The 22629-nt window shown below is 50.1% G+C and overlaps 2 protein-coding genes across 2 annotated transcripts in view; one reads left to right on the top strand and one right to left on the bottom strand.

The window, feature by feature from the left end:
* The window catches only part of IFFO1 (intermediate filament family orphan 1), an 8814-nt gene extending 289 nt beyond the window's left edge, over positions 1-8525 (top strand). The window contains exons 2-10 of the mRNA XM_010718378.2: positions 1-139; positions 3775-3835; positions 3918-4013; positions 4141-4281; positions 5194-5354; positions 6224-6344; positions 6932-7027; positions 7204-7334; positions 7561-8525. Coding sequence (XP_010716680.1) covers positions 1-139; positions 3775-3835; positions 3918-4013; positions 4141-4281; positions 5194-5354; positions 6224-6344; positions 6932-7027; positions 7204-7334; positions 7561-7663 — 1049 coding nt within the window. The 3' untranslated portion in view covers positions 7664-8525. The remainder of the gene's footprint in view (positions 140-3774; positions 3836-3917; positions 4014-4140; positions 4282-5193; positions 5355-6223; positions 6345-6931; positions 7028-7203; positions 7335-7560) is intronic.
* A 10147-nt stretch (positions 8526-18672) lies between these two features.
* Positions 18673-22596, bottom strand: GAPDH (glyceraldehyde-3-phosphate dehydrogenase). The gene is given in 12 exon segments (NM_001303179.1): positions 18673-18968; positions 19320-19417; positions 19560-19643; positions 19865-19943; positions 20083-20234; positions 20393-20474; positions 20558-20673; positions 20848-20938; positions 21023-21129; positions 21411-21510; positions 22139-22179; positions 22558-22596. Coding segments are annotated over 11 exon segments (1002 nt in total). The 5' UTR covers positions 22162-22179; positions 22558-22596; the 3' UTR covers positions 18673-18898.
* Between the last annotated feature and the right edge of the window lie 33 nt (positions 22597-22629).

The raw sequence follows: 22629 nt of genomic DNA, 5'->3' as shown, positions 1-22629 counted from the left end.
CGCTGGTGCAGGGGCCGGGGGTCTCGTGGATCCATCCGGACGGGGTGGGCGTGCAGATCGACACCATCACCCCCGAGATCCGCGCCCTCTACAACGTGCTGGCCAAGGTGAAGCGGGAGCGTGACGAATACAAGCGCAGGTGAGCGGGGGACGGGCCGCGGGCTCCGGGTGGGGGGAAGCGCTGGCAGTGGAACCTCGGGCCCCGGCTCGCAAGCGCGGACCCCGGAAAGCGTGAGCATGGAGAGGCAGCGTACTCCCCAAAGAGCAGCCCTCTGCGTTTGGGTCTCCTCAGGTTCACACAGTCAGTAGTTGGGGTCGGGAGGGACTTCTGACGAGCATCTGGTCCAGTCCTGCACTAGTCGGGCCATTGCTCACCTTCTGCCTCTTCAGACCTCTTGGGACGCTGACCTTGTGCTTTCTGGCTTCTCAACCTGGCATGAGGACCAGGAGCGCTCTTTCAGGCTGGGGCTCGGAGTGTGAAGAAATAGCAGGATGCCGGGAGCCAGGGTTTTGAAAGGGAGGGCATCTGGAAGCATTGGGGAAGGAGGAGCAGCTGGCAAGTGGGTGAGGAAGGTGAGGGAGCAGCAGTGAGGAAGCGGAACGGGTCAGGACACCAGGAGGTCTCTGGGTGCGTGCAGATGTGATGAGGAGCTGGGGGCATGCGGGGGACTGGCTCCCCAGGCCCTCTCCATCTTCCCTCACTTTCTCAACCCAGAAATCGCTGCCAGGGCTCTGCCACAGGTGGCAATGGGTACCCGAGCACCCTGTTCTTCAAGGTTCTGCACCAACATAGCTGCAGCACGGCACACTCCTGGAGCAGAGCACAGTGCAGGCACGCTGATCTTGTGGCTGAGCATCCTCCATGCCATGCCTGGAGCGCTCTGATCCAAGCTGGCTGGTGAGGCTGTCTGAAGAGCGGCATGGAGGACAGGTCCGGTCAGCAGCTGGAGCAAGGCGTGGGGCAGTGCGGGTGGGTTGCTGGCTGCTCACCGACTTGGGATGAGAGAGATCACTCTGTGAAGTTATAGGACACTTGTAAAGTACACTGTTAAATAGCCAAAGGAGCAAAATGTTGCACTTGAAGCATACTAGTGATACTAGTGCCCTGTGCCTTGGAGCTGTGAGATCTGGTGCTAAAGTTGGGGCTTGGGACCCAATATGACACCTTCCATTTCTGGCTTGGTAAGGCTTTGCCTGGGCAGATGCTCCTGCTGCACAGCTGGTGCTCTGAAGCACCAAGTGAGGCATATGAGAAGGGAGTTGACATCTCATTTTTTTTTCCTAATTGCCGCTGCTTTTCTGTGCACCTAAGGGCTTTTCACTGAGCATGGGTTGGGTTCCTTCCGCAGGGCAGGCAGCTCTACTTTCTGTTTTTAGATCAGATAGCAGGGAGCTAGTGCCGTGTCAGGGCAACCTGAGCAGAGAGTGGGGCCACCTTTTGGGAGGGGAAAAGCAGAGGGCTCTGAAGAAGGATGGAAGACAGTAGTCAGATACCCAGCTGGGATGCCAGCACCTCTTGGGTTTGTGAGAGTGTGAGCTGGGGTGCCTGACTGCAATCTGCTGGTGCTGCTGAAGCCTGGGCAGAAGAGAGAGTGGGTTGTGGTGTATCCTGCTGGCTAGGGACAGGCGGTGAGGAAGGCCATGGGCCAATGTTACTGGAGGGATCTATTTTTGGACAGTGTTACTAGGGGCAGGAGAAAGCAGACCCCACCCCCAGACCCCCTCCTACACCAGGTCCCAAATGGGGGATGGCAGAGGAGGATCCCGTTTCCATGCTGTACCCGCACCATGGGCCAGCACTGACGTCCCCCTTGCTGTGTGAGAGCAGAGGTGGCTCTGGCAAAGGAACTTGTCACGTCCCCAACTTTGGTGGCCTGAGGTTAGCAGGGGGGGGCTGGCTCTGCCTGCTGCTGGAATGAGAGCTCTGCCCTCTCCTTCTGGGCAGATTGGTGGCATGGGAGGGACAGGCATCCTTGCGGTGATGAGGTGGGCTGGCTGCAAGCTGGGGCCAAACAGCAAAGCTTTGGTCCAAGTGGCAGCAGCCTGGCAGACTGCTGGCTTCTCCAGGCTGGGTGCAGTGATGCAGCCGGGTTATAATTAGGAGTGGTGCATTGCAGGATGGAGCAGGGAAACGGAGCCAGGCAGGAGATGAGCCTGAGAGAGAGGTTTGTAAGGGATGGACGTGCATATTTGTCTCTTACAGTGTGAAACCTTCTTACTTTTTGCCATTAAGTCAGAATTTATATGATCTCTACTGGTCTTTTATAGTATGAATTCTCCCAAAGCTTTGGCAGATTGGGCAATACAGAGCCCAGAGGAAGGCAGAGAACAACAGAGCAAGTAAGCTCCATGCTGAAAGACGCTGACAATTTTTTTCAGTGGTGGAATGCATCTTCTCCCCAGGGACAGAGGCCTTTTTTGAGAGGTTCCCATATAAGGAAAATCCCACCTTTTAACTTTCTCCTTCCCTCTCTTTGTCTTTTTCTTCCCACAAAGGGATGCAAAACTCTTGCTTCTCCCTCTGAAGCTGTGGGATGAAACCCACAATGATAGGACCGCATGCTTTCTCCTGTCTGAATAAGGAGAAGCGTTGCCAGCTATAAGAGCTTAAAAATGCCTAATTCAGGACTGCAAATCGTGGCATCATCTTCATACCTGAAGATGATGAGAGTGAGGGCTTTTCAGGAGCTCTTTGTTTCCTAGTCATTGGGATTTATTTTTCACGCTTGTAAGCAAGAAAAGTTTTGCATGTCCTTGTACAGCCTTAAAAGCTGGAGTCAGTGCAAGTATTAAACAGAAACCAGGGATCCCAGCACAGGCTGTGTCTGGCTCTTGTTGCTTTTCCAGATAAATTTTATTCTATCAGAAAAATTCTGCTTTTCCAAGGAGCCTGAAGCAGCACCACAGTGGTCCTGCACTTTGTGGGACAGTCATGGGTGCGAGGCACGTACCAACCCTTTTGCTCTCTGTGATCATCATTTAGCAAATGGCTGTGCAGCTGGTGGCCTCCCAGCCAAACAGGGGCTGGGCCAACACCGCAGCATAACCCAAGGAGATGAGCTCATGGCTGGGAAATACGGTGTGGCCCACTGCGGGGTGATGCGTCTGGACAGCATGGGCTTGGTGCAGAGCTGCATAGCCTAATGCAGCACCCACCATCCAGCCCAATCCATCTGTGGGCTAATGTGCTGCAAGCTGGCATACAAAGGCATGATCTGTACACTTCCTTGCAGGACAAAACAATATTTTTCATTCTGACCTTCACATTGAAGTGTATGGCACGGCCATGTAACACGATATTAGAGTTCCATGCTTCTGGGCAACCTGAACAGCACAAATACAATGTAGATGGCTGCAGCTCTGCTGTATGCAGAGAAACCCAAAGCCCATTCCTACGTGTTGTGGCTGAACATAACCCAAGACCAAGGGGCCGTGGGTGGCCAAAGCAGCTGGTGGGCTGCAGGGCATGCAGAGCAGCTGCTGTGCAGGGTCTGTGTTGGTGTTCCCAGCTCCCCCTACCATGGCTGGCCCCAAGCAAGGTTGGTAGAGAGCATTGTGGGACTGCGTTTGTGACCAAGAGGGCTGATGGGTGTTTAGCAGTTGTGACCAACTGGAAACAAATGGCAATATATTCCCAGACACGTTCTGCCTTCCGCACTGCTGCCATCCTTGCTTCCTTGCTCCCTCTGGGGTCACTGTGGGGTGAGCAGCTGCTGGTCTGTTCTCTCCAGCAGTCTGTGGCACAAGATCTGAGCAGTGCATTTCTCTCCCTAGGTGGGAAGAGGAGTACACATTTCGTGTCCAGCTTCAGGACCGAGTCACAGAGCTGCAGGAGGTGAGCACTCCTGCCCCCTTGCCCTGCTCCCTGCTGCCCCTTGCTGGGGCTAATGTGTGCCCCTTCCTCTGCCCTGGAGCAGGAAGCCCAGGAGGCTGAAGCATGCCAGGAGGAACTGGCCATGAAGGTGGAACAACTCAAGGCAGAGCTTGTTGTCTTCAAGGGACTGATGAGTAATGTGAGTCCATAGCCCTGGGAGGCAGTATTTTACCAAGGGAACATGGGGGCTTTGATGCCATATGCCTTGCCTAATCCTCCTCCTTTATCCCCTTTCCGTGGTGCCGTGCTGGCCACTGTGGGTTCAGAACATCACAGAGCTGGACACCAAGATCCAGGAGAAGGCCATGAAGGTGGACATGGACATCTGCCGGCGCATTGATATCACTGCCAAGCTATGTGATGTGGCACAGCAGCGGAACTGCGAGGACATGATCAAGATGTTTCAGGTGAGATGCACCCGTTCCAGGCTCAACAGCTAGCTCTGGGGGAGAGTTCCCAAAGGAAGTAGAAGAGGCAGCAACATAACCCCGCTAGGAGAGGCAATTTATCACCTGCCCTGTGCTCCTTGTAGTCCCTTGCTCTCTGTCTCCTCTTGAATGATGCCCTTTGGAAGCATCAGGTGAAAAGGCAGAGTGGAAAGCTCCAAGTGTTGCTTTGGGCATCACATCCCCTCAACCTCTTGCTGATGCATAGTATTGGGTCCTGGGATGCCACAGTGGTAGGGCAGCAGCTGCAGGAGGGAGACAAGTGGCTCCAGTGTCTGTCTCTAACTCCATCTCTCTCCTTCCCCTTTCCCTCTCCATCATCTTCTCTATCACTCTTCTCTGTCTCTGTCTCTTTCCTCTTTCTGAATGTTGCTGCATTTCTGTCTTTCTTTGTTTCCTACAGAAGCAACTGGTTAGTTTCATTCAGTTGAGAAACTGTACAAATTATAAACTTTCTATGAGGTTGGACTGTAAATATTGACATACTTCACTTTTTTTAGACTGTCTCTTTTTTCCTGTCTCTGTGTTTCCCTCTGTCTCTGGTCTGGGGTGGTGGGTGATTTGAGTTCTTCTGCAATAAAATCACATTGTTTTTTTCATCAGATTCATAGAGTCCATCTTTAGTTGCTTAGTTTTAATTTTAGAAAACGCTAAAACCATATTTTATCCATTGCACCATCTTTAACCTGATCATAATAAGCCCGTCTCTCTCTCTCTCGCTTTTCTTTCTTTCTTTCTTCCTTTCTTTCTTTCTCTCATTCCCCGTCCGTCTGTCCCCCGCCATTCCTTCTCCCTCCATCTCCTCTCAACTGCCTACTCCTGACCTCGGACCCGGCCTCGTTTCTGAAGTCTCTGCACTTGTCTCCCGTTAAGGTCCCAGCCTCGATGGGGCGGAAGCGGGAGCGGAAGCAGGTCAGCGATGAAGATACTTCACTGTCAGAGAGCGATGCCTCCAGAAAGCCTGATGAGGAAGAAGAGGACGAGACCACAGCCATGAGTATCAATGAGGAAATGCAGAGGATGCTGAACCAGCTGTGAGTGTGGCCTAGCCTCACTCCAGCCGACTCCTTGTAGCCCACACTACCTCAAGCAGCACAGCCTCCAGCTCTGCCACACAAAAGGATGTGTGGCCAGCCTGGCTGCAGGCTGTGGCTTTGTGCTGTTAGCTGTTAAAACAATGCCATATCTGTGGGCTGTGCTTCTGACTAGGCCTTCCGATGGTATGGGTCATTCTGGCTTTCTCCACGCTGCCAGGCACTGGCTTTCTCCTTGGTTGCCCTGGATGTGCAGGCTGGTGGATGGGGAGTAGGGGATGGGAGCAGTCTGCTGCTTTTCCTTTCTGAGCAATGCAGAGGTGGCAACTCCTTCAGGGCTGCTCTTTATGCCCTGTGCTCTGTGGCTACGCTGAGGAGGGACTGACCAGGACCTGAGCCCTCCATGATCATGGGGAGGATGCTGCTTTGGTGCTTGAGTGCTGTCTGTAGCCCTGCCCTCTTGTCCTGGGGTATCCCCAACCTGCTTCCCATTCCATGGCCACCAAAGGACAGCAGGGATGATGTATTTTTCCAGAGGGCTTATTTCAGTTCCACTTGCTCTCACTTTCATGGTAAGGCCCTCCTAGGTGGCTTGTGCCACTGAGAGCAGTGCTGAGCCATCTTCCCTCTGCCTCTTCTCACCACTACTGGTGATTTTGTGAGTCACTACCTCAGTTTGGGGCTTCTGACCATAAAGCTGGCCCCTTCCCCATCAACTGTTGGTTTGGGGCATGCCTGAGCTCACCCAGGAACAGACATCTGAGAGCTGTAGCCCTGCAAGCCAGGGGGAGGTCTTTGGCAGGGCTCTGCCTGTTCTCATGGCAAGAGTTTTTCTGCACTGTGCTGACATGCTGTCCCCTTGCCCCTAGGAGGGAATATGATTTTGAAGATGACTGTGACAGCCTCACGTGGGAGGAAACAGAAGAGACACTGCTCCTCTGGGAAGATTTCTCTGGATATGCCATTGCAGCTGCAGAGGTGCAGGGGGAGGTAACAGTGGAGCCATGCTTTCTCTGGTTTCAGCCTGGGGCTTGCGCTTGATGTTTGGGGTGCTCAGTTCTGCTTGAGCCTTGGGAGGTGTTCGTTTAGTGGCTGAGCTTCAGAGTCCTTTCCTCCTTCATGGGTCCATTCTCATGCTTTCTCCAGACCCAGCTGGCTCTTCTGGCCACACTGGGCTCTCATGGCCCTTGCCCACTGCTGGTGCAGCAACTCTGCCCAAACTGAGGCCACAAAGTCTGGCCAAAGGCTCTGCTGTCTTCACCTTTGGATCTCGTTGGACCTCTGGGGACATGTGCTTGAACACAATCTATGTGCAGGATATTAGTTGTTCTCTCTGAAGTTATTGGGTTTTTCTGGGATTTTTCTGGGCTGTAGTGCTTACTGTCCAGTATGGTACATCTCAGATCTCTCTGCTTCATGTTTGCAGGGCTTACTCATGTCTGTCACCTGGCCATACTGCTCGTGAGCTTTTTCCTTTTTATTCAGTGCTGCCAGTTCTCTCTCTGATTTGTCTCTTTTCTCTGGCTACATATGTTGGATACCTCTCTGCCTCTAAATATGCTGTCTGTTCTCCTCAGCAGCAAGATGACAGCCTGGAGAAGGTGATCAAAGACACAGAGTCGTTGTTCAAGAGTCGTGAGAAGGAGTACCAGGAAACCATCGACCAAATAGAGGTGCAGGAAGGAGGAAGGGTGGGAAATGGGGGAGTGGGTTCTTGCAGGAGGGAGAAACCAACAGTTAGTGCAGTTGTTTGGTTAGCAGTGGGATGGCAGCCTCAGATCTGGCTGTGCCCCATGCTCTGCACTGCAGTGTGCTTTAGGCTCATCTCTACATTACTTTCCTTCGGCAGCTGGAGCTGGCCACGGCCAAGAATGATATGAACCGGCACCTGCACGAGTACATGGAGATGTGCAGCATGAAACGAGGTCTGGATGTGCAGATGGAGACTTGCCGGCGGCTCATCACCCAGTCTGGGGACAGGTGAGCTTGGAGGATCAGGACTCCTGTGTGCTGAGCAGGGCCTGAGCCAGTACGGTGGTGAGTGGGAGCTGAAGCAGTACTCCCTGTCCTGTTTTGGTGTGGGGAGGAGACAGATCACAGACCTCACAGGGCGGGTATTTTAGTTTCTCCTTCCCCCTGCCCACCAGATATGCTTGGTCCTTCCCCTCAGCAGTGCCATGACTGCTGCCTTTATTCTTCTCCACAGGAAGTCTCCTGCCTTCACCCCAGCCTCCACCAGTGAGTCAGCCCCCAATGAGGAGAGTGAGGAGTCGGATCGTGACCCCCCCAGTGATGCTTCCATCAGATAATGAGGGGATGCCCTGTTCCCTCAGCCCCCCACTCCTGGCTGAGAGGTGTCTGAGCTGCGGCTGGGAGAGACTGTCAGGGACATGGAGCCGCTGGTAAACATTTGTTGCCCAGGCCCACCCCCACCTTGGGGCATCTGGCAGATCCCCTGCTACCAGTGTCTTGCAAATGGCTAGGTAAACCTGTCCAGGCTGCTCACCTCCAGCCCCTTCTCTGTTCCTCTCCCCTGCTTTGGTTTAACCATGGTTCAGGCAGGATGGTCTCAAACTAGCCACAGCAGTGTTCTCCAGGGGCTGTTCCTAGGTCCTCCAAACACACCTCCTCCAGACTCTGTCCTGGCATATCCGACCTGCCCCTGACCCTCCTCGCGCCATGCAGAAGCTGAACTCGAGTTGTACCTCCCTGCAAACTGGACCTGACCCTGGTGCCAACTGGACCGAGTTTGGGGCACTGGGGTGGCCCTGGAGCTGTGCCAGGCCCCACCACTCTCCCCTCCTTCAGAGCAGGGACCAAGTCCCGCTCACCATGCACTTTGCTTTGCTGCGCGTCAGCAGCACATTTGTTACGGAGACCAGGAATCATTAAACGGACAGATGCCTTTTCTACAGCTCCTACAGGCGTGGGCTCTCATTGGGCTGCAGCAGGTGATGGCCTATACTGCTGGAAGCAGGGCTCCATTGCCCATCCCCACACCAGGCCCGCTTCAGCGTGGCCTTCCTAGGGTGCTCCATCCCTCAGAAGGTGCTGGTGATGAGATCCCTCTTCTGGCAGCTACAAGCCTTCAAAGGGCTGCATGTAATGCTGGTACTGCGTGGGCCAAGCTCCGGGCTAAAAATAAATGTGAACCCAATTGTTTTATCTGCACTAACGCTACGGCACTTTCCTTCAATGTGTCTGCACCCCTTCACTGCAGGCCAGCATTCTCACTCCAGCTTTCTCCTGCTTTGCATTTTAAAATATCAGAAAAACCCAACTGCACAAAATTTTTGGTTAACAGGCTGAGATTAGTTGATGGAGCAATGACTAAGCAGCACTGAGATACTGTGACAATTTCAGTTCCTAGAGGAAACTAAGCTGAAAATGGTTTGTGCCTAGCAGACCTTCCTGTCTAAGAGCTTGGTTTCTGCCAGGTCAGCTTTTTGCCAAGGTGTCCAGAACGTCTCCTTACTCATCCTCAGTTCCGTATCCAACCTAGGTATCACCACAGTATCCCTGCCCTACCATCTCTTGTAGCCTGTGTGGGCCTTGCCCATTGTTATTGGGATCTTTGGGTCCAGTAGGATGGGAGGGGTGTTCTGCAGAGAGGCTCTTTTGTAGGGCTGTCTGCAGACCAGCAGACATGGGCTGCTCAGCAAAGGGACCTCTTCTGAAGCTCCAGAGAAAAACACTTCTTGCAAAAGGTCCTGGAGGGAAGGTAAAAGTAGATCACAGTATAAGTTTTCTGGATCGCTTGTAAGATTAGGTAAGGTAGATAAAATTGAGGCTGCAGGATGCAACAATTTACCTAGATTGGTTTGTGTAATTAACTGCTGCTGTGCTAAGCAGAGCATGTGCACATCTGTGTGTTGTGATGCAGTGTCGGCATTTAAGCAGGGTGAGGTCCTCTCCATGTGCTTTCAAGACACATTGCAAGCAAGCACGCGTTGGTGTTTCAGTGTAGGCAAACTGTCTGGTTAGATACACCTTTTCTGGTTCTTTCTATTTTTTTTTCCCTTTGACTTTTGCTTTCTAGAACAAAAAACAGAGCAAATATTTTCATCTGATATTATTTTTATCTTGAGTGATGTTGCCTCACACACACTAGCTCAGGGATCACTTTTCTTCCTGCCTGAAGGCTCTTTTGGTTTATACAAATTCTCTTTCCCATATGTTTCCTTGCAGCATTTTCTGCCCTTTCTCCTATGTGGATATCTCTGGCTGGCTGGAGAAATCTGTCTCTCCCCATGCCTAATCTATGGCATGCATATCTTGGCTTCTGTTCTGTCTGTGCTTCTTAAGAAAACCACAGGACTGTAGAGTATGTGTGCTGAAAGATTTCAAGCATGAAGAACAGACACACCAACATCTCTATCTCTAGAAGTAATTGTTCAGATGATCACCTGGTGCTGTCAGACACCTGTGTGCCAGGGCACATGGGGATCCCAGTCCCACACTGTGGATCAGAATTACTTTTGCTATGAAGCTGAGATCTCATCTACATGTTTCTGCAAGGTGGTGAATTGTATTGGTAGTAATAGGCTCTGTTCTCCACCAGGATGAAAGCCCATGAGATCTTACTGGTGGCATGTGCAATGCTGATTCTTTGCCTCAGCCATTTCTCAGCATGGGAACGACAGCCCAAAGCCTCCAGTGGTAGCTGGACCATCTCCCCTGTATCAGCCTATCCCCCAGTGCTAACTCCATATATTTGATACTGGATATGAGGAGATGTGTCCTATTTATTTAGTAGAACTCTAATTCTGTTAACTCTACTCTGTGGACTCTTCTCTGTTCTTTGAGGAATATTTAGCCTGCTTTTCTTTGGCATGAGCTCTACTAGGAGCCATGGTGTCTAGGAACTGTTCAGCACCATGTTGATTCTTGATGCCCCAACCTTATTCCTCTTCCAGGAAATCTTGCAGCAGCACTGGCTCAGGAGGCAGTATCAGAAGAAATTGTCTGGAGACCCAGATCTTGGCTGGTTGGTCTTTGTGAATTTCTGTAGTCGTCTCCCAGGGGATGATCGTATGTCCTATTTACCCTCAGACTACAACTCATTCAAAACCTTTAGTTGGCCTTGTCTTTCTCAAAGTCTTGGTTTCAGGGGCATCTTGTCAGTGGATGGGGAGGGGACCTTTTCCTATCCTGGAGCTAAGTAAGGTAAGTTAGTGAAATTAATATTGGAGGAGCAGGTCAGCTGCTCTTTCCAACTGACCTGGGAACATGTTGCTGCTGAGCCTAGTCTGGTCCTTACTGCACTACAGCAGACCTCAGAAAGCAAGGAAAAAAGTCCTGTTGCAGCATCCATGCATTATGGTGAATGTTTATTGCCCAAGTGCAGTCCAAGCAGGATGTGTCTTGATGAATGAAGTCCCATCGCACAAGTATCTGTCAGTCCCTTTGTCAGCATCTCTCTCAGGATACTACAGATGTGACCACTGTCTCGTCAGCTGTGTGACTGCCTGTTGAAGACCATCCTTTTTGGAGTCTCATCTCTGAACTTACGTCAAGGTCCTCCCCCTTGATGCAAGGGCTGGGACGTATTCATTTGTCAGCATCCTGCCTCCATCAGGCACCAGGGGACACTGCCAGTCTTTGGGAGTGAGAGGCAGTTCTCTGCCTTGGCTGCTGTACTGTATGAGATCAGCTTCTTGGCAAGGGCCTTCAGCAGATAATGCCAGGCATTTTGCTGTAAGGCTGAAATGAATGCTCCCTGCTGAAGATGGTTCTGATTCTGTGGCATGCAGATCAGCCTCTCTTCCCCCTTTCCTATTTTGTCTGAAAGGTGAATTCTCATCTCAAAGAATCCTGGCTGCCAAGGTGGGCCACTGAGATGTCAGGGAGCATCACCCTCCTCATGCCTCATCGCATGAATGAGGGATATTCTTACGGGCTCTAGAAAGGGTTCAGTCACCCAACCACTACATAGCCTGGGTAATTTTTCCTTAGTTTTCTCCTTCCCTTTACTTGTTCCTGAGTCCCATCCATTTTAGCTCAATCTCAGAACAGAAAGAATCTGATTTTGTCAGTTCGACTGCTGTCCCGCACCTCCCCCCCAGCATCACTCTGAAGGCTCTTTGTTCCTGCCCCACATGAGCTTTGTATGTTAGCTTTTTGCTACTTCAGAATTCCTTAGATGGACCTGAATGAGATGCTAACAACCATCACTAGAGCTGCTTGTATGATTCCCTGGTAACCTCTTCAGTATTCTATTTATCTTGTTTCTAAGCCACGAAGATGGGAGTGATGAAAGCTGTACAGAAGCTTACTCTTATTTCTAGATTCAAACCAGGAGACGGTCTTTCCTAAGCTTTATACCTCTGCTACAAAAGCTTGAAGGCCAGTCTCTTTCTGTGTTTAGGTGGTTTATTTTCTAAGGAGAGATCTGTGAGCCAGCTCTGCAGAAGAGCAGAGAGTAAATGGCAGGCCACCTTTAAGTTCCTGCTGAGTCAGCCCAGGTAGAGCTGGACTAAAAGCTGAGGCTTTTCCACCGGAGCACTAGCTGTGTCAGTAGCTTTGTGATTTTTTCCAGCTGCAGGTTCGAGTCACCCTAAGAGCCGGCACAGGTGCTGCAGACTCATGCTGAGGTCTTCTATATGAGGAGCTCCATTCCTATGTGAAGAGAGGTCAGAACAAATGTAGAAGACAGTGGGGTGCTGGAAATGCATCTGTATGATGCATGGATGGGCTCATGAAACCAGTTGGCAAACCTCTACTGGTGGGAATTAAACCCAGCAAAAATGGTAAGGCAGCAAGGAGAGCTGAATGGGCTGGAGGCAGCTTTAGGGAGGTGCAGTCACCAATGAAAACCTGAAGGATGTATGAGACCATAAGAAATGTGAATGAGAAATGAGATGTGAATTTTCTAAACTACTGACACATTTTGTCTCAGAATGGTAATAAGGAGAAAACACTCTATGTCCTCTGGCAGAGGAGGTATAGATTTCATAGCTTGGAGAGCAGTCAAAAGAGCTGAGAGAATGCTAAGCTAACAGTAAGAGAGGAGTCCGAGCAACCACTAAAAGTTGCAGTGACCAAAATTGAACCAATGTCACAGCAAATGAGAAGGAAGCAGCAGTTTCAGCTTATGCAAAAGACTGTACATCTGGGCAATGTGCAAAAAGAACAGGAAGCTCTCAGGACAGGAAGAAATGTGATTAACTGACATTTCTGAAGTTCACCATTGCACTGTAGAAATCCCAGCTCAGCAGTGTAACCCATTGGTAAAGGAGGAATAAGAAAGTGTAAACATGAATTGGGGTTGCAAGCTGTGCTAAAAATCACGTTCCCTCTAGAACTAATAGCAAAACAGTATGATCTGACACACATATTCGTTAAGGCATTGAAGGGTCTTTTATTTAATCCTGAATCATGGAAGAAAACACAGTGATTTATTTCTTAAGTACCTCTGCTTCATGTGAAAAGGAAAATTATGTTGTCAGGGGAGACTTTGGCTGGGATTACTGAGGAATATGCTATGCCATGGGGAGCCTCTCATTAAGTTACAGACGATGGCATGTCCAAGTAAGGCAAGGATTTTAGATGGCTTTATGATAGATGAAGATTAGAATTGGTGGTGGTTGCCTAAAGACAAGGGATTGACAAATCAAGCCATTGCCCAGGACAAACATATTGTAATACGGAAGTGCATGATATTATATAGCCTTTTCTTAGGAATTCCCCTAAGGGGAGTATTAAGAAAGTTATTTAAATGGGAGACCCTTGGAAAGATGAGAGTTTTTCCAGTTGTCCAAAAAGCAGTGATTTAGGATGCATGAGAAGATAGCTTCCAGTAAGACATTTCCCTGAGTAACTTGCCATGTGATAGTAGTATGTCATAGAAAAAAAATACTATTAGAAGCAATTTCTAAAAGACCTTAATAAAAAATAAAATCAGCTTTGTAACAGCTGCAGTGCTGTACATGAAGGAGGAGGAATACAGGAATCATGAAATAATTAAGATGTATAAAAAATAGTTATGTGAGTGGCTCATGATCTCAATAATAAATATTCATAGGTGGATCGCTAATGAGATTAACAAATTGTTCTAGCTACATCTAAAGGAAAATCAAGCCTAGCAGTAATACGAGCCATTTACTTGACTGCGATTTAAAAAAAAAAAGTAATCATCAGCTGTGTCTGTTCTGTATTTGGAAAGAGCAGAAAAAAGTCACAGGGGAATGATAAAGCACTTTCTGGGCCATTAGCAATCACAGAGGATCCTTGACGGGACTGTCTCAGAGGAACACTCTCCATTTCCAGGCATGGGTGTCCCGGAGTACTCTGCTACTGTGAGCAGGCCACAGCACCGGGGGATGCTTGGGGCAATGGAAGGAATGATCCTGGGAAAAAGCACAGCGTTCTAGCTGCTTTTTTTGCAAATGCTGTTTTACAAAGCGCCCTGATCTTGTTGCTGATAGAAAAGTGCTGGTTGCTGAATCCACAGTTTGCTGATGTCAACTAGGTGAACTGGGGAAAGATCCTTTAAAAAAGACAGAGTGGACAGGTGAACAAATGACACAAGTGATGAGCCTGCCAACTCATATATGGAAACCAGAGAGAAATCAGGGGAGGCAATGGAAAATCAGGAAAGGGAGAACAGTCTGTACAGACATGGGGGGGCAAGGAGCTGACAGCCAAGTCTTTTAGCATTTTTTATAAATAGGGATGATAGCTCAAGAGTCTAATAAAAGGGTAAATGCCTGAATCAAAATGCTGAGATGTATTGAAATATAATTTCATAATTTATTTTTTTTAATCGAGTTAAAGCATCAGCTTTGTTTAAGCTACGCTATAAATCTAAGCAAGAAATAATAGTGTGTGACCATATCTGGGACAACAGGAGCTCTGGAAAGTCAGAGCAGTCTCGGCGAGTGCTTAGCCAGACACTGAAGCCAGTGAGATCTTAATGAATCTGTACTTATGTGTGGCATTGGTGTCTTTTGTCCTTTTTTACATCGGATTTTGGAGCAGGGGGAGCAAAAAGTCCTAACTCTGATTCCAGACTGAGGAAAAATGCTTTGAGAGTGAAAAGTTCAGTCTGTTTTGTTCCTCAGAGCAGGTGAAGGAAACTTATTGCTTACAAGGATGATGTAGATGGTCATTTAAACAAGCTGAGAAAGGCATATGGGGACTATGAGGAGATGGGGAAGCTGGAGGCCACATGCATTCAGTGAGACTTTTGGGTGTGCTCAGGGTCCAGCACCAGCACTCAGCCTGATAACTAAAATCTGGAGACTGCGGACTGCCTTTGGAGGGTTTGGCCAGTCTTTTCCAAATCCAGTTGCTCTTCAACACACAGCTTACCCTTATTGACATCACATTGATTAATTCATCCAAGGGTGCAAACAGGTCTAGGAGGCATGATTTCTTGCCATGGAAGCAGCACAGATCCTCGCCCACTGACTCATCGCCAACCAGGTGCTGATTGACTCTTCGTGCTGGCTTTCAGCTCCCTGATACAGAGATCAAATCGATGGTTATTGTGGGTTTCTGAACTCCTTGGAGATCCTTTCTAAAATCAACATCACATCTGTAAATTCCTACTCCTTGGTGTCGGGGCTAACGTGTGTGATGAATTACAAGCATTATTAACTCTTCATCCATTCTGTTTCCAAGACCATCTGAGACTGACACGTGGCACTGAGATACTGCTGCTCCTCGTGGCACTGACATGTCTACAAGTCCCAACATTCAGTCTGCAATGATGTCTTTGCCTCACCTCTGCTGGGAAAAAATGTCCTATCTGGGAATTCCCCTACTGCTGACAGAAGCATTGCTTTTACTTTTCTATTGTGGCCTTCTTCATCTGATACCACTCCGTTTGAGATGCATTTGAAAAAGATTTTAATAATACTTTTCTTCTGTTATATTGTGTCCTAAAAACCTGTTGTCTTTGGCTCTTTTAAATTTAATTTGCTACTGTTTATGAATTCTTCTATTTTCATTTGACCACAGCTATTGCTTTTTGAAGGCTGTCTATTCAAGTCTTATGCAGTAAAGCATAACGCATTACTTATTGTTTCTTCTAGGGGATGTACATATAATTGAAAATAATTTCCTCAAGAAGATGACACTGCTATAGTAAGATAATACACGGAGGTAAGTTAGCTGTCCTGCAGTAAGAGATTATATTCAGCTCAAAGAGCAAGCAACAAATTTGTTTCTGTGGTATAGATGCAGTAAGACTGCCAAAATGTAGGCAGGTTGGTTCTGCCAAAATGTCTGCTTTTGTGAGTGGCCATGTGTGCAGTGCTGTTTGCATACTGCGACTTTGGGTTGTGAAGCTGTGCTTTGTGAAAGGCGTCTATTACAATGAGTTTGGAACACTGTCATTGGAGGTGTTTGTCTTGTACAAATGTCCAATACATGCCTCGCAGTCTTTTCTCTCGGAGCCCTGTATCTTCCTTGCACACACCGTTTGGAGTGATGTGCTCAGCAAATGGTTTACTTTACAAGTAGACAGTATGTGTGGGTGTCCAACACTTTTTTTACTGTGCTTGTGTAGTGGCTGTTCTGTTCCGTTTTGGTGTGACGTTCCAGTAGCATTGTTTAGTTTGAATGTCTGCTCAAGATGGTTTTCACTACATAATGTTCTGCTTAAGGCTAAAGAAGTTTCACGCTGACATCTTGAGAAGGTCTGAGAACAACCCCAGCCATTTCTTAGGAGGCAATGCATGTACGGTAAGGTGTGCAAATGCCGATGAGATTCTCTCTTGAAACTTGAAACTGCCAAAAAAGCAGTGCTAATTACCATACCACAGCTTCATTCTGAATTTTCTCTGCCTTCAAAAAGACAAAAAGGTGCAGCTGAGCACCCCTGGACATAGTTGGCTGCCATCTGAGGTATGGCCCTTGTGCTGTGCCAGCAAAGCCCCAAGCAGCACTGAGTGCTGCCTTGGGCACTCATAGAGTGGCATGGGATCTGGGTGACTGCAGCTGCTCTCGCAGCTGGTTTGGCCTGGCAGGACAGCACTATTGCTGGGCAGAGCCTCCTTATGCCAGCCCGAGGGCCTGCCTCCCCCCTCCTTCCCCAGTGATCTTTTCTGCAAGTTTTCCTTCAAAATGTGCGAAGAGCAAACCCAGAACTTCTCTGCTGAGTCGAGAACTGCTACAGGGAGAAGAGTCAGCTGCAACAGCAGCACTTCCCTCTTTATCCCAGCGGCAAGCTTTCAAAATGATAGAATGTATTTTTATTACTGTTAGATCAATTTTTAGAGCAGAGCTGCAGCTCCTGGTCAGGGTGGCACAGCGGTGGCACAGCTCTGCTGCCCGCCTCCTTGCTGTGGTGCCATCTGCAGGCGCAGCGACTGGCTGCAAACCCGTCGGGACTCACGGGAAGGTGCTCGGGGCTGATGGGGAGAGGGAGGGCACCGAGACCCCAGCGGGCTGCGCAGCTTGTTTGGCCAGGAGCCCTCTCACTGCTTCCACACCTGAGCTACCGCGCTGTAAGTTCTGCGGCTCCCCGCTTGTTCTGCCTCGCTGCCCGTATCCTTCTTACAGGAACATCCAACAAGACTGTGAATGGGTTGGAACAGTGTTTCAATGAAAACAGAATGAACCGTTATACCCAAAACATTCACAGCAATTGTTTCTCAGAACAACGGGTACTCTGCCTCCACTCCCTGCCCCCCAGGTTGTATAAATTTGCCCCTCACTCCCACAGCAATTTGATAGGGCTTTGTTGATGAACAGCGTGAGTTCACTGCATTTTTCAGGCAGCTGTAGACTGCTCAGGAAACATAAGTCTTCTTAGATGAAAAAGGTGATTCTTTTAAATGTTCCTGCTTGCAGGCATCTGGTGTTTCTGCAGCCTCTCAGCACTTCCCTATCATCACACAAGGATCTCGCTGGCATGCACACAACTATGCAGGCAGCAGCACACAGGACAGTCATTCAAAGCACCAAGCACAGCAATTATAGCCAGGATGGGACCCACACAGGGCGCTTTGTTAGCCTGGCAGGGCTGTAGGCTGCCTGCTGCACAGCAGCATCCCACCTGCTCAGCAGGACTGCCCCTGGCCAGTCCCAGAGCAGCTGAAAGCTGAAGAGCAGCTGCAGTTGCACTCCAGAATTACCTAAAGCTCCTATCAGGACATTTAGAGGGCAAGCCAGGTATTGAGGCCATCCCAGAGCTAATGAGCTGTTCGTACTTTAAGTCCAGAGACAGGTTATGCAACCTATTTCCTCTAAGGAAAGCAACTGAGTCATCTCCCACTAGCGCAGTGAACGTCTGGTTTTCACACCACACAGCTCTACCGTCAGAGTTAAGCAGCTCCAGGAGACTGTCCCATGTTTCTCATGTCTTGGCCATGGAAGAGCCTTCAGCCTCAGTCCTTGCCCCAGGTCAAATTGTAAAAGCAGCCGTCTCCAGTAAGCAGCTGCAACCTGCCTCCTGCAAAGAGCAATGCTGCATCTCTGATGCAGCTCTTAGCCTCAGTAGTGATGAAAAAAAGGAAGGGCCCAAAGGTTTTGATGGTAGTGAACTGCTTATCTACCCTATACTGATCAGCCAGGGGTAGGCTTCAGACCTTCAGCATTCAGTGCTTGCAGGGAATGGTAACACAGCTCCTGGGCACAGGGCTGATACTTGCAGAGATCTGCTGCTCAGGAGCCTGACTACAGCTGCCACTCCTTCTGCAGTCAGGGCTGTGCTTAATTCTAGCTCCCACTACAGAACACAAGGCCTGAGGCAGCCATTTCTTCAAGAATGATTTATTTTCAGCTGTGTAGTTGAACAGTTCTCTTGGTAGCATCCCTAATAAGGAAGGGGAAATTAGAAGGGGAAATAATAATAATAAAAAAAAATCCTGGGTTTTGTGCCATTTTGCCAAGTCAAAATGCAAAATCACTCCTCAGCACTTTATTCCGCACACACCCATCAGACAAGAAAATCCAGAGCTGGAAGGTGGATGAAGAACTGCTGCTTTCCATTCCATCACACAGCAGCCTTCCAGTCACAGCCCTCCACACCTTTTGGCTCAAGGGTAGGAGTCCCTCCCTTGCCAGCAGGCATACCAGAGCTCCATGCACAGCAGCTTTGCACTCAGTGCAGCTGGGCACTGGCTGTTTTTACATTGCAGTCATAGATCCCAGGACAGCTCCATGCTTCTGCATAACCAGAGTTGTCCAAACACCAGCACCTGATGCCAGGTCTTGCAGCTTTAACATGGTGGCAGTAGAGCACCAAGCATGAAACACTGCAGAGCACTTGCTGGAGTTGCTGGCCCAGCAATTATGGGCTAGCTGGGCCATCTTAAAGCATTTGATGAATTCCTTTTTGCTTCCCAATGACACACAAACAAAGCATTTCAGATGGTGAACACTTTTATTGATGTAAGGTGGTACACAAACAGATCAGTTTCTATCAGCCTCTCCCACCTCCCCCAGGCTGAGGAAGAAATTGGAGGAGTGGGGGAGACAGAAGGGAACAGAACTGGCCTCTCACTGCAGGATGCAGAACTGAGCGGTGGTGAAGAGCAAGGGGCTCCAACAAAGGGTCCTGCTTCCCTAGGCAGCAGGGGGGCTGTGTGCCTGGCTCACTCCTTGGATGCCATGTGGACCATCAAGTCCACAACACGGTTGCTGTATCCAAACTCATTGTCATACCTGAGAAGGAAAACAGAAGCGCTGTCAGCGCTGACCCGTTTCTCGTATCCCTTTTCATGTTACTACTCTTCCAGCCCCAGCCTGTAAAACCAAATGGGAGGACTTCCATCCTCTCCTTATAAAGTAGGCAGCATCTTATCTGTCCTCCATTACAGGAAGGCAGCAGCAGCCATTTCAGATATGAAGCCATCTCACTAGAGACTGTCACATGCTAGAGCCACCTGAACTCAGCAGGGATCTGTGCTGCCACACATTGTTAGATGGTGCTAATGAAATGAAACAGCACAGAACTGCACCAGAACTGCTAGTCTCTATCTCCCAGTCCCCCCCCCATCTTGAAGCTGTGCATACCAGGAAACAAGCTTGACAAAATGGTCATTCAGTGCAATGCCAGCACCCGCATCAAAGGTGGAGGAATGGCTGTCACCATTGAAGTCACAGGAGACAACCTGGAACAGAGAGGTAATGTCAAGCACTCTTCCACCTAATAGATGATAAGAGCCTGAATCACAAGTGTCAAAATCATCATCCCAGCAAGGCCGCCACCATCAGAAAAATGAGGCAAGCAACACCTACATAGAAACTACTTACCTGGTCCTCTGTGTATCCTAGGATGCCCTTCAGGGGCCCATCAGCAGCAGCCTTCACTACCCTCTTGATGTCATCATATTTGGCCTGAAAAAAGGCAGAAGGTAAGATGGTCAAATCCCATCTTGAAGTATCAGCTACAGCCTGGACTCAGGGAACCACATAACACTAGCCATGCATATCAGGTGCTATTTTCAGCAAAAACAATTTTTCTATTAAACAAAGGGATGTAGAAGGGGCAAAATTCCAGGTATGAAAAAATTAAGAGGCAAGCCTGAAGATTTTTAAGCCTTTTCCACTACACTTACTGGTTTCTCCAGACGGCAGGTCAGGTCAACAACAGAGACATTGGGGGTTGGCACACGGAAAGCCATTCCAGTAAGCTTCCTGCAAGAAATATGTCAGCAGGGAACAGCATAAGCATCCCTGTACCAGCACTCTGTTCTACTACAAAAATGTTTGAGCCAGCCAGGAGCCAGCACTGGCTCCTATCTCCTTCTGACACAGAAAGACAGACAATGCTCACCCATTGAGCTCAGGGATGACTTTCCCTACAGCCTTAGCAGCCCCAGTGGATGCTGGGATGATGTTCTGGGCAGCACCTCTGCCATCCCTCCACAGCTTCCCAGAGGGGCCATCCACTGTCTTCTGCGTGGCTGTGATGGCATGGACAGTGGTCTGGGGAAAGAGAGCACTGAAGTAAGACAGTCATTTTCTCCAGAGAAAGCATCCACAGCATCTCCTCCCAAGCCAAATGGAAGCACTGCATATGGATGCTTTTCTTCAAATGAAGGACCTGGGGGCAGAGCATGTTCCTGAGCAAACTCCAGACCTACCATAAGACCCTCCACAATGCCAAAGTTGTCATGGATGACCTTGGCCAAGGGTGCCAGGCAGTTGGTGGTGCACGAGGCATTGCTGCAGAAGAAAGATGGCAAATGTATATACGTGCAATGAGACCTGGTGAAAATTCCAGGCCAGGGAGCATTCTTCTTCCTTACCTGACAATTTTCAGGGATTTGTCATATTTCTCATGGTTGACACCCATCACAAACATGGGAGCATCAGCTGAGGGAGCTGAGATGATAACACGCTTAGCACCACCCTTCAGATGAGCCTGAAAAATAAAAGTAAGATTAAATAACCCAGAATGCCCCAACAGTTGAGAAGCAATACAATCCTCAGACCACCTTATCTCTTCCCCATCTTTAAGAGTTCTGTAGATAAAGATGTGTCCCACAGAAATAAGCACCAGCAACCCTTTTCCCATGAGCCACAGTGGCCTACTTACCCCAGCCTTCTCCATGGTAGTAAAGACACCAGTGGACTCCACAACATACTCAGCACCTGCATCTGCCCACTTGATGTTGCTGGGGTCACGCCTGAGGAGGGAAAAAACCATGGCAGTTAGTCTGGAGGGCACTTACTTTCATCCACTGGAGCATCAAGAGGAGAAAGCTACTCACTCCTGGAAGATAGTGATGGCATGCCCATTAATCACAAGTTTCCCATTCTCAGCCTTGACAGTGCCCTTGAAGTGTCCATGTGTGGAATCATATTTGAACATGTAAACCTAGCAGGGAGAGAGGAAAGGTCAGGCATCCTAGATGAAATGCTCCCATCACAATCTCAACTCTCCACCTTCTCAGCGACCTTGTCTAACTGCTGGTCTGTACTTTGCTCTACCCAGTCTCCAAGGTCTGCACCACTACGCCTCGTTTCTGCTTCTTAACCTTCCTGCAAGCCTATACCAAGTTTCCAAGGAGAGCAGAGCTGGGTGAGCCTCTGGCTCCACTGATCCATTCTAGGCAAGATGCACGTGGTGCCCAGAGGGGGCACTGCAAGACAACTCACCATGTAGTTCAGGTCGATGAAGGGATCATTGATGGCCACCACTTGGACTTTGCCAGAGAGGACGGCAGCCCTGGTGACCAGGCGGCCAATACGGCCAAATCTGGAGAGAAACAGAGAGGTGGGTGAGGAGAAGCAGTGAGGAACATGCCCAGCCGCACATGGCTGAACCTATTCACTGCTTTACCCCAGAGCATCTGTGAATCACTGCCCAGAGGGAGTCCAACAGCAGCGGCCAAAGGCTGAGGAACCGTGGTTAAAGATTAAGAGCGACCCCCGGCCAGGGCACCCACACCACAAAGGTCAGGTGCTAAATTTACTGAAGGCCCCGGGGATCTGGTTACTCCTCGGTGGGGTGGGAGAAGGTCACATTCCCAGGGCACCGCTGACACACGATCCATCAGGCGACCTTTCCTCAGTTACCCGCTGGCCCCGGCCCACTGATGGGGTGCAGGGGAGCCTTGATGCGGCCGGGAGACCCTCTGATGGGGCACGCGGGCGGCGCCGGCGCTTCCGGGGTGACTCACCCCGACTCTGCGGGGAAGTGACTCAGCACCGCCACGCGGGGCCGTTACTCCCGGGTCGGTGCTGAGGGGGGTCTCGGTGCAATACCATTGGGGTGCCCCCTCGCCCTTCAGGCGACCTTGCCCCTCCTCCTCCCCCCCCCACGAGCACGTACATCTCCGCGACCCCGCCCCACCCGGCGCCTCCCGGTTCGGCTTCGCACTCACCCGTTGACTCCGACTTTCACCATCTCGCCTTTATAGTGTTCCTGCGGGGAGAGACCGGCGGTGAGACGTGCAATGCCGCACGCAGACCGCTAGCCCGGTACCGTCCCCCCACCGCGCACTGCGGAGCACTGGGAACCGCCTCCCCCCCACACACACCCCTTCCTTCATCCCCATCGAGCTCTCTCCCCCGCAGTTCTTCCCCTCTCCCCCAACCCCCACCGCCTCCATCTTGCGCAGCCCGCCCCCGCCTTTGTGCCCCGGGCACCACGCGGCCCTGCGCAGAGCCCCCCGCCTCCTCCCTTCCCCCACCGCACTCCCCGCGGTCCTACAGTCCCAACCCCTATGGGGATGCAGGCAGACAGGCGGGTGGGTGAGGTGGGGGGGGCTTCTCCTCCCCCATGCCCCTCCCCGCCCGTTACCTGCTGCACGTCAACGGCCCCAGCGCGCAGTGAGAAGGTGGCGCAGTGCCGTACCGCCGCCCTTTATAGACA

This window comes from Meleagris gallopavo, chromosome 1 (genome assembly GCF_000146605.3).
Source record: "Meleagris gallopavo isolate NT-WF06-2002-E0010 breed Aviagen turkey brand Nicholas breeding stock chromosome 1, Turkey_5.1, whole genome shotgun sequence".
Lineage (NCBI taxonomy): Eukaryota > Metazoa > Chordata > Aves > Galliformes > Phasianidae > Meleagris > Meleagris gallopavo.
This window is presented reverse-complemented; position numbering and strand designations above follow the sequence as displayed.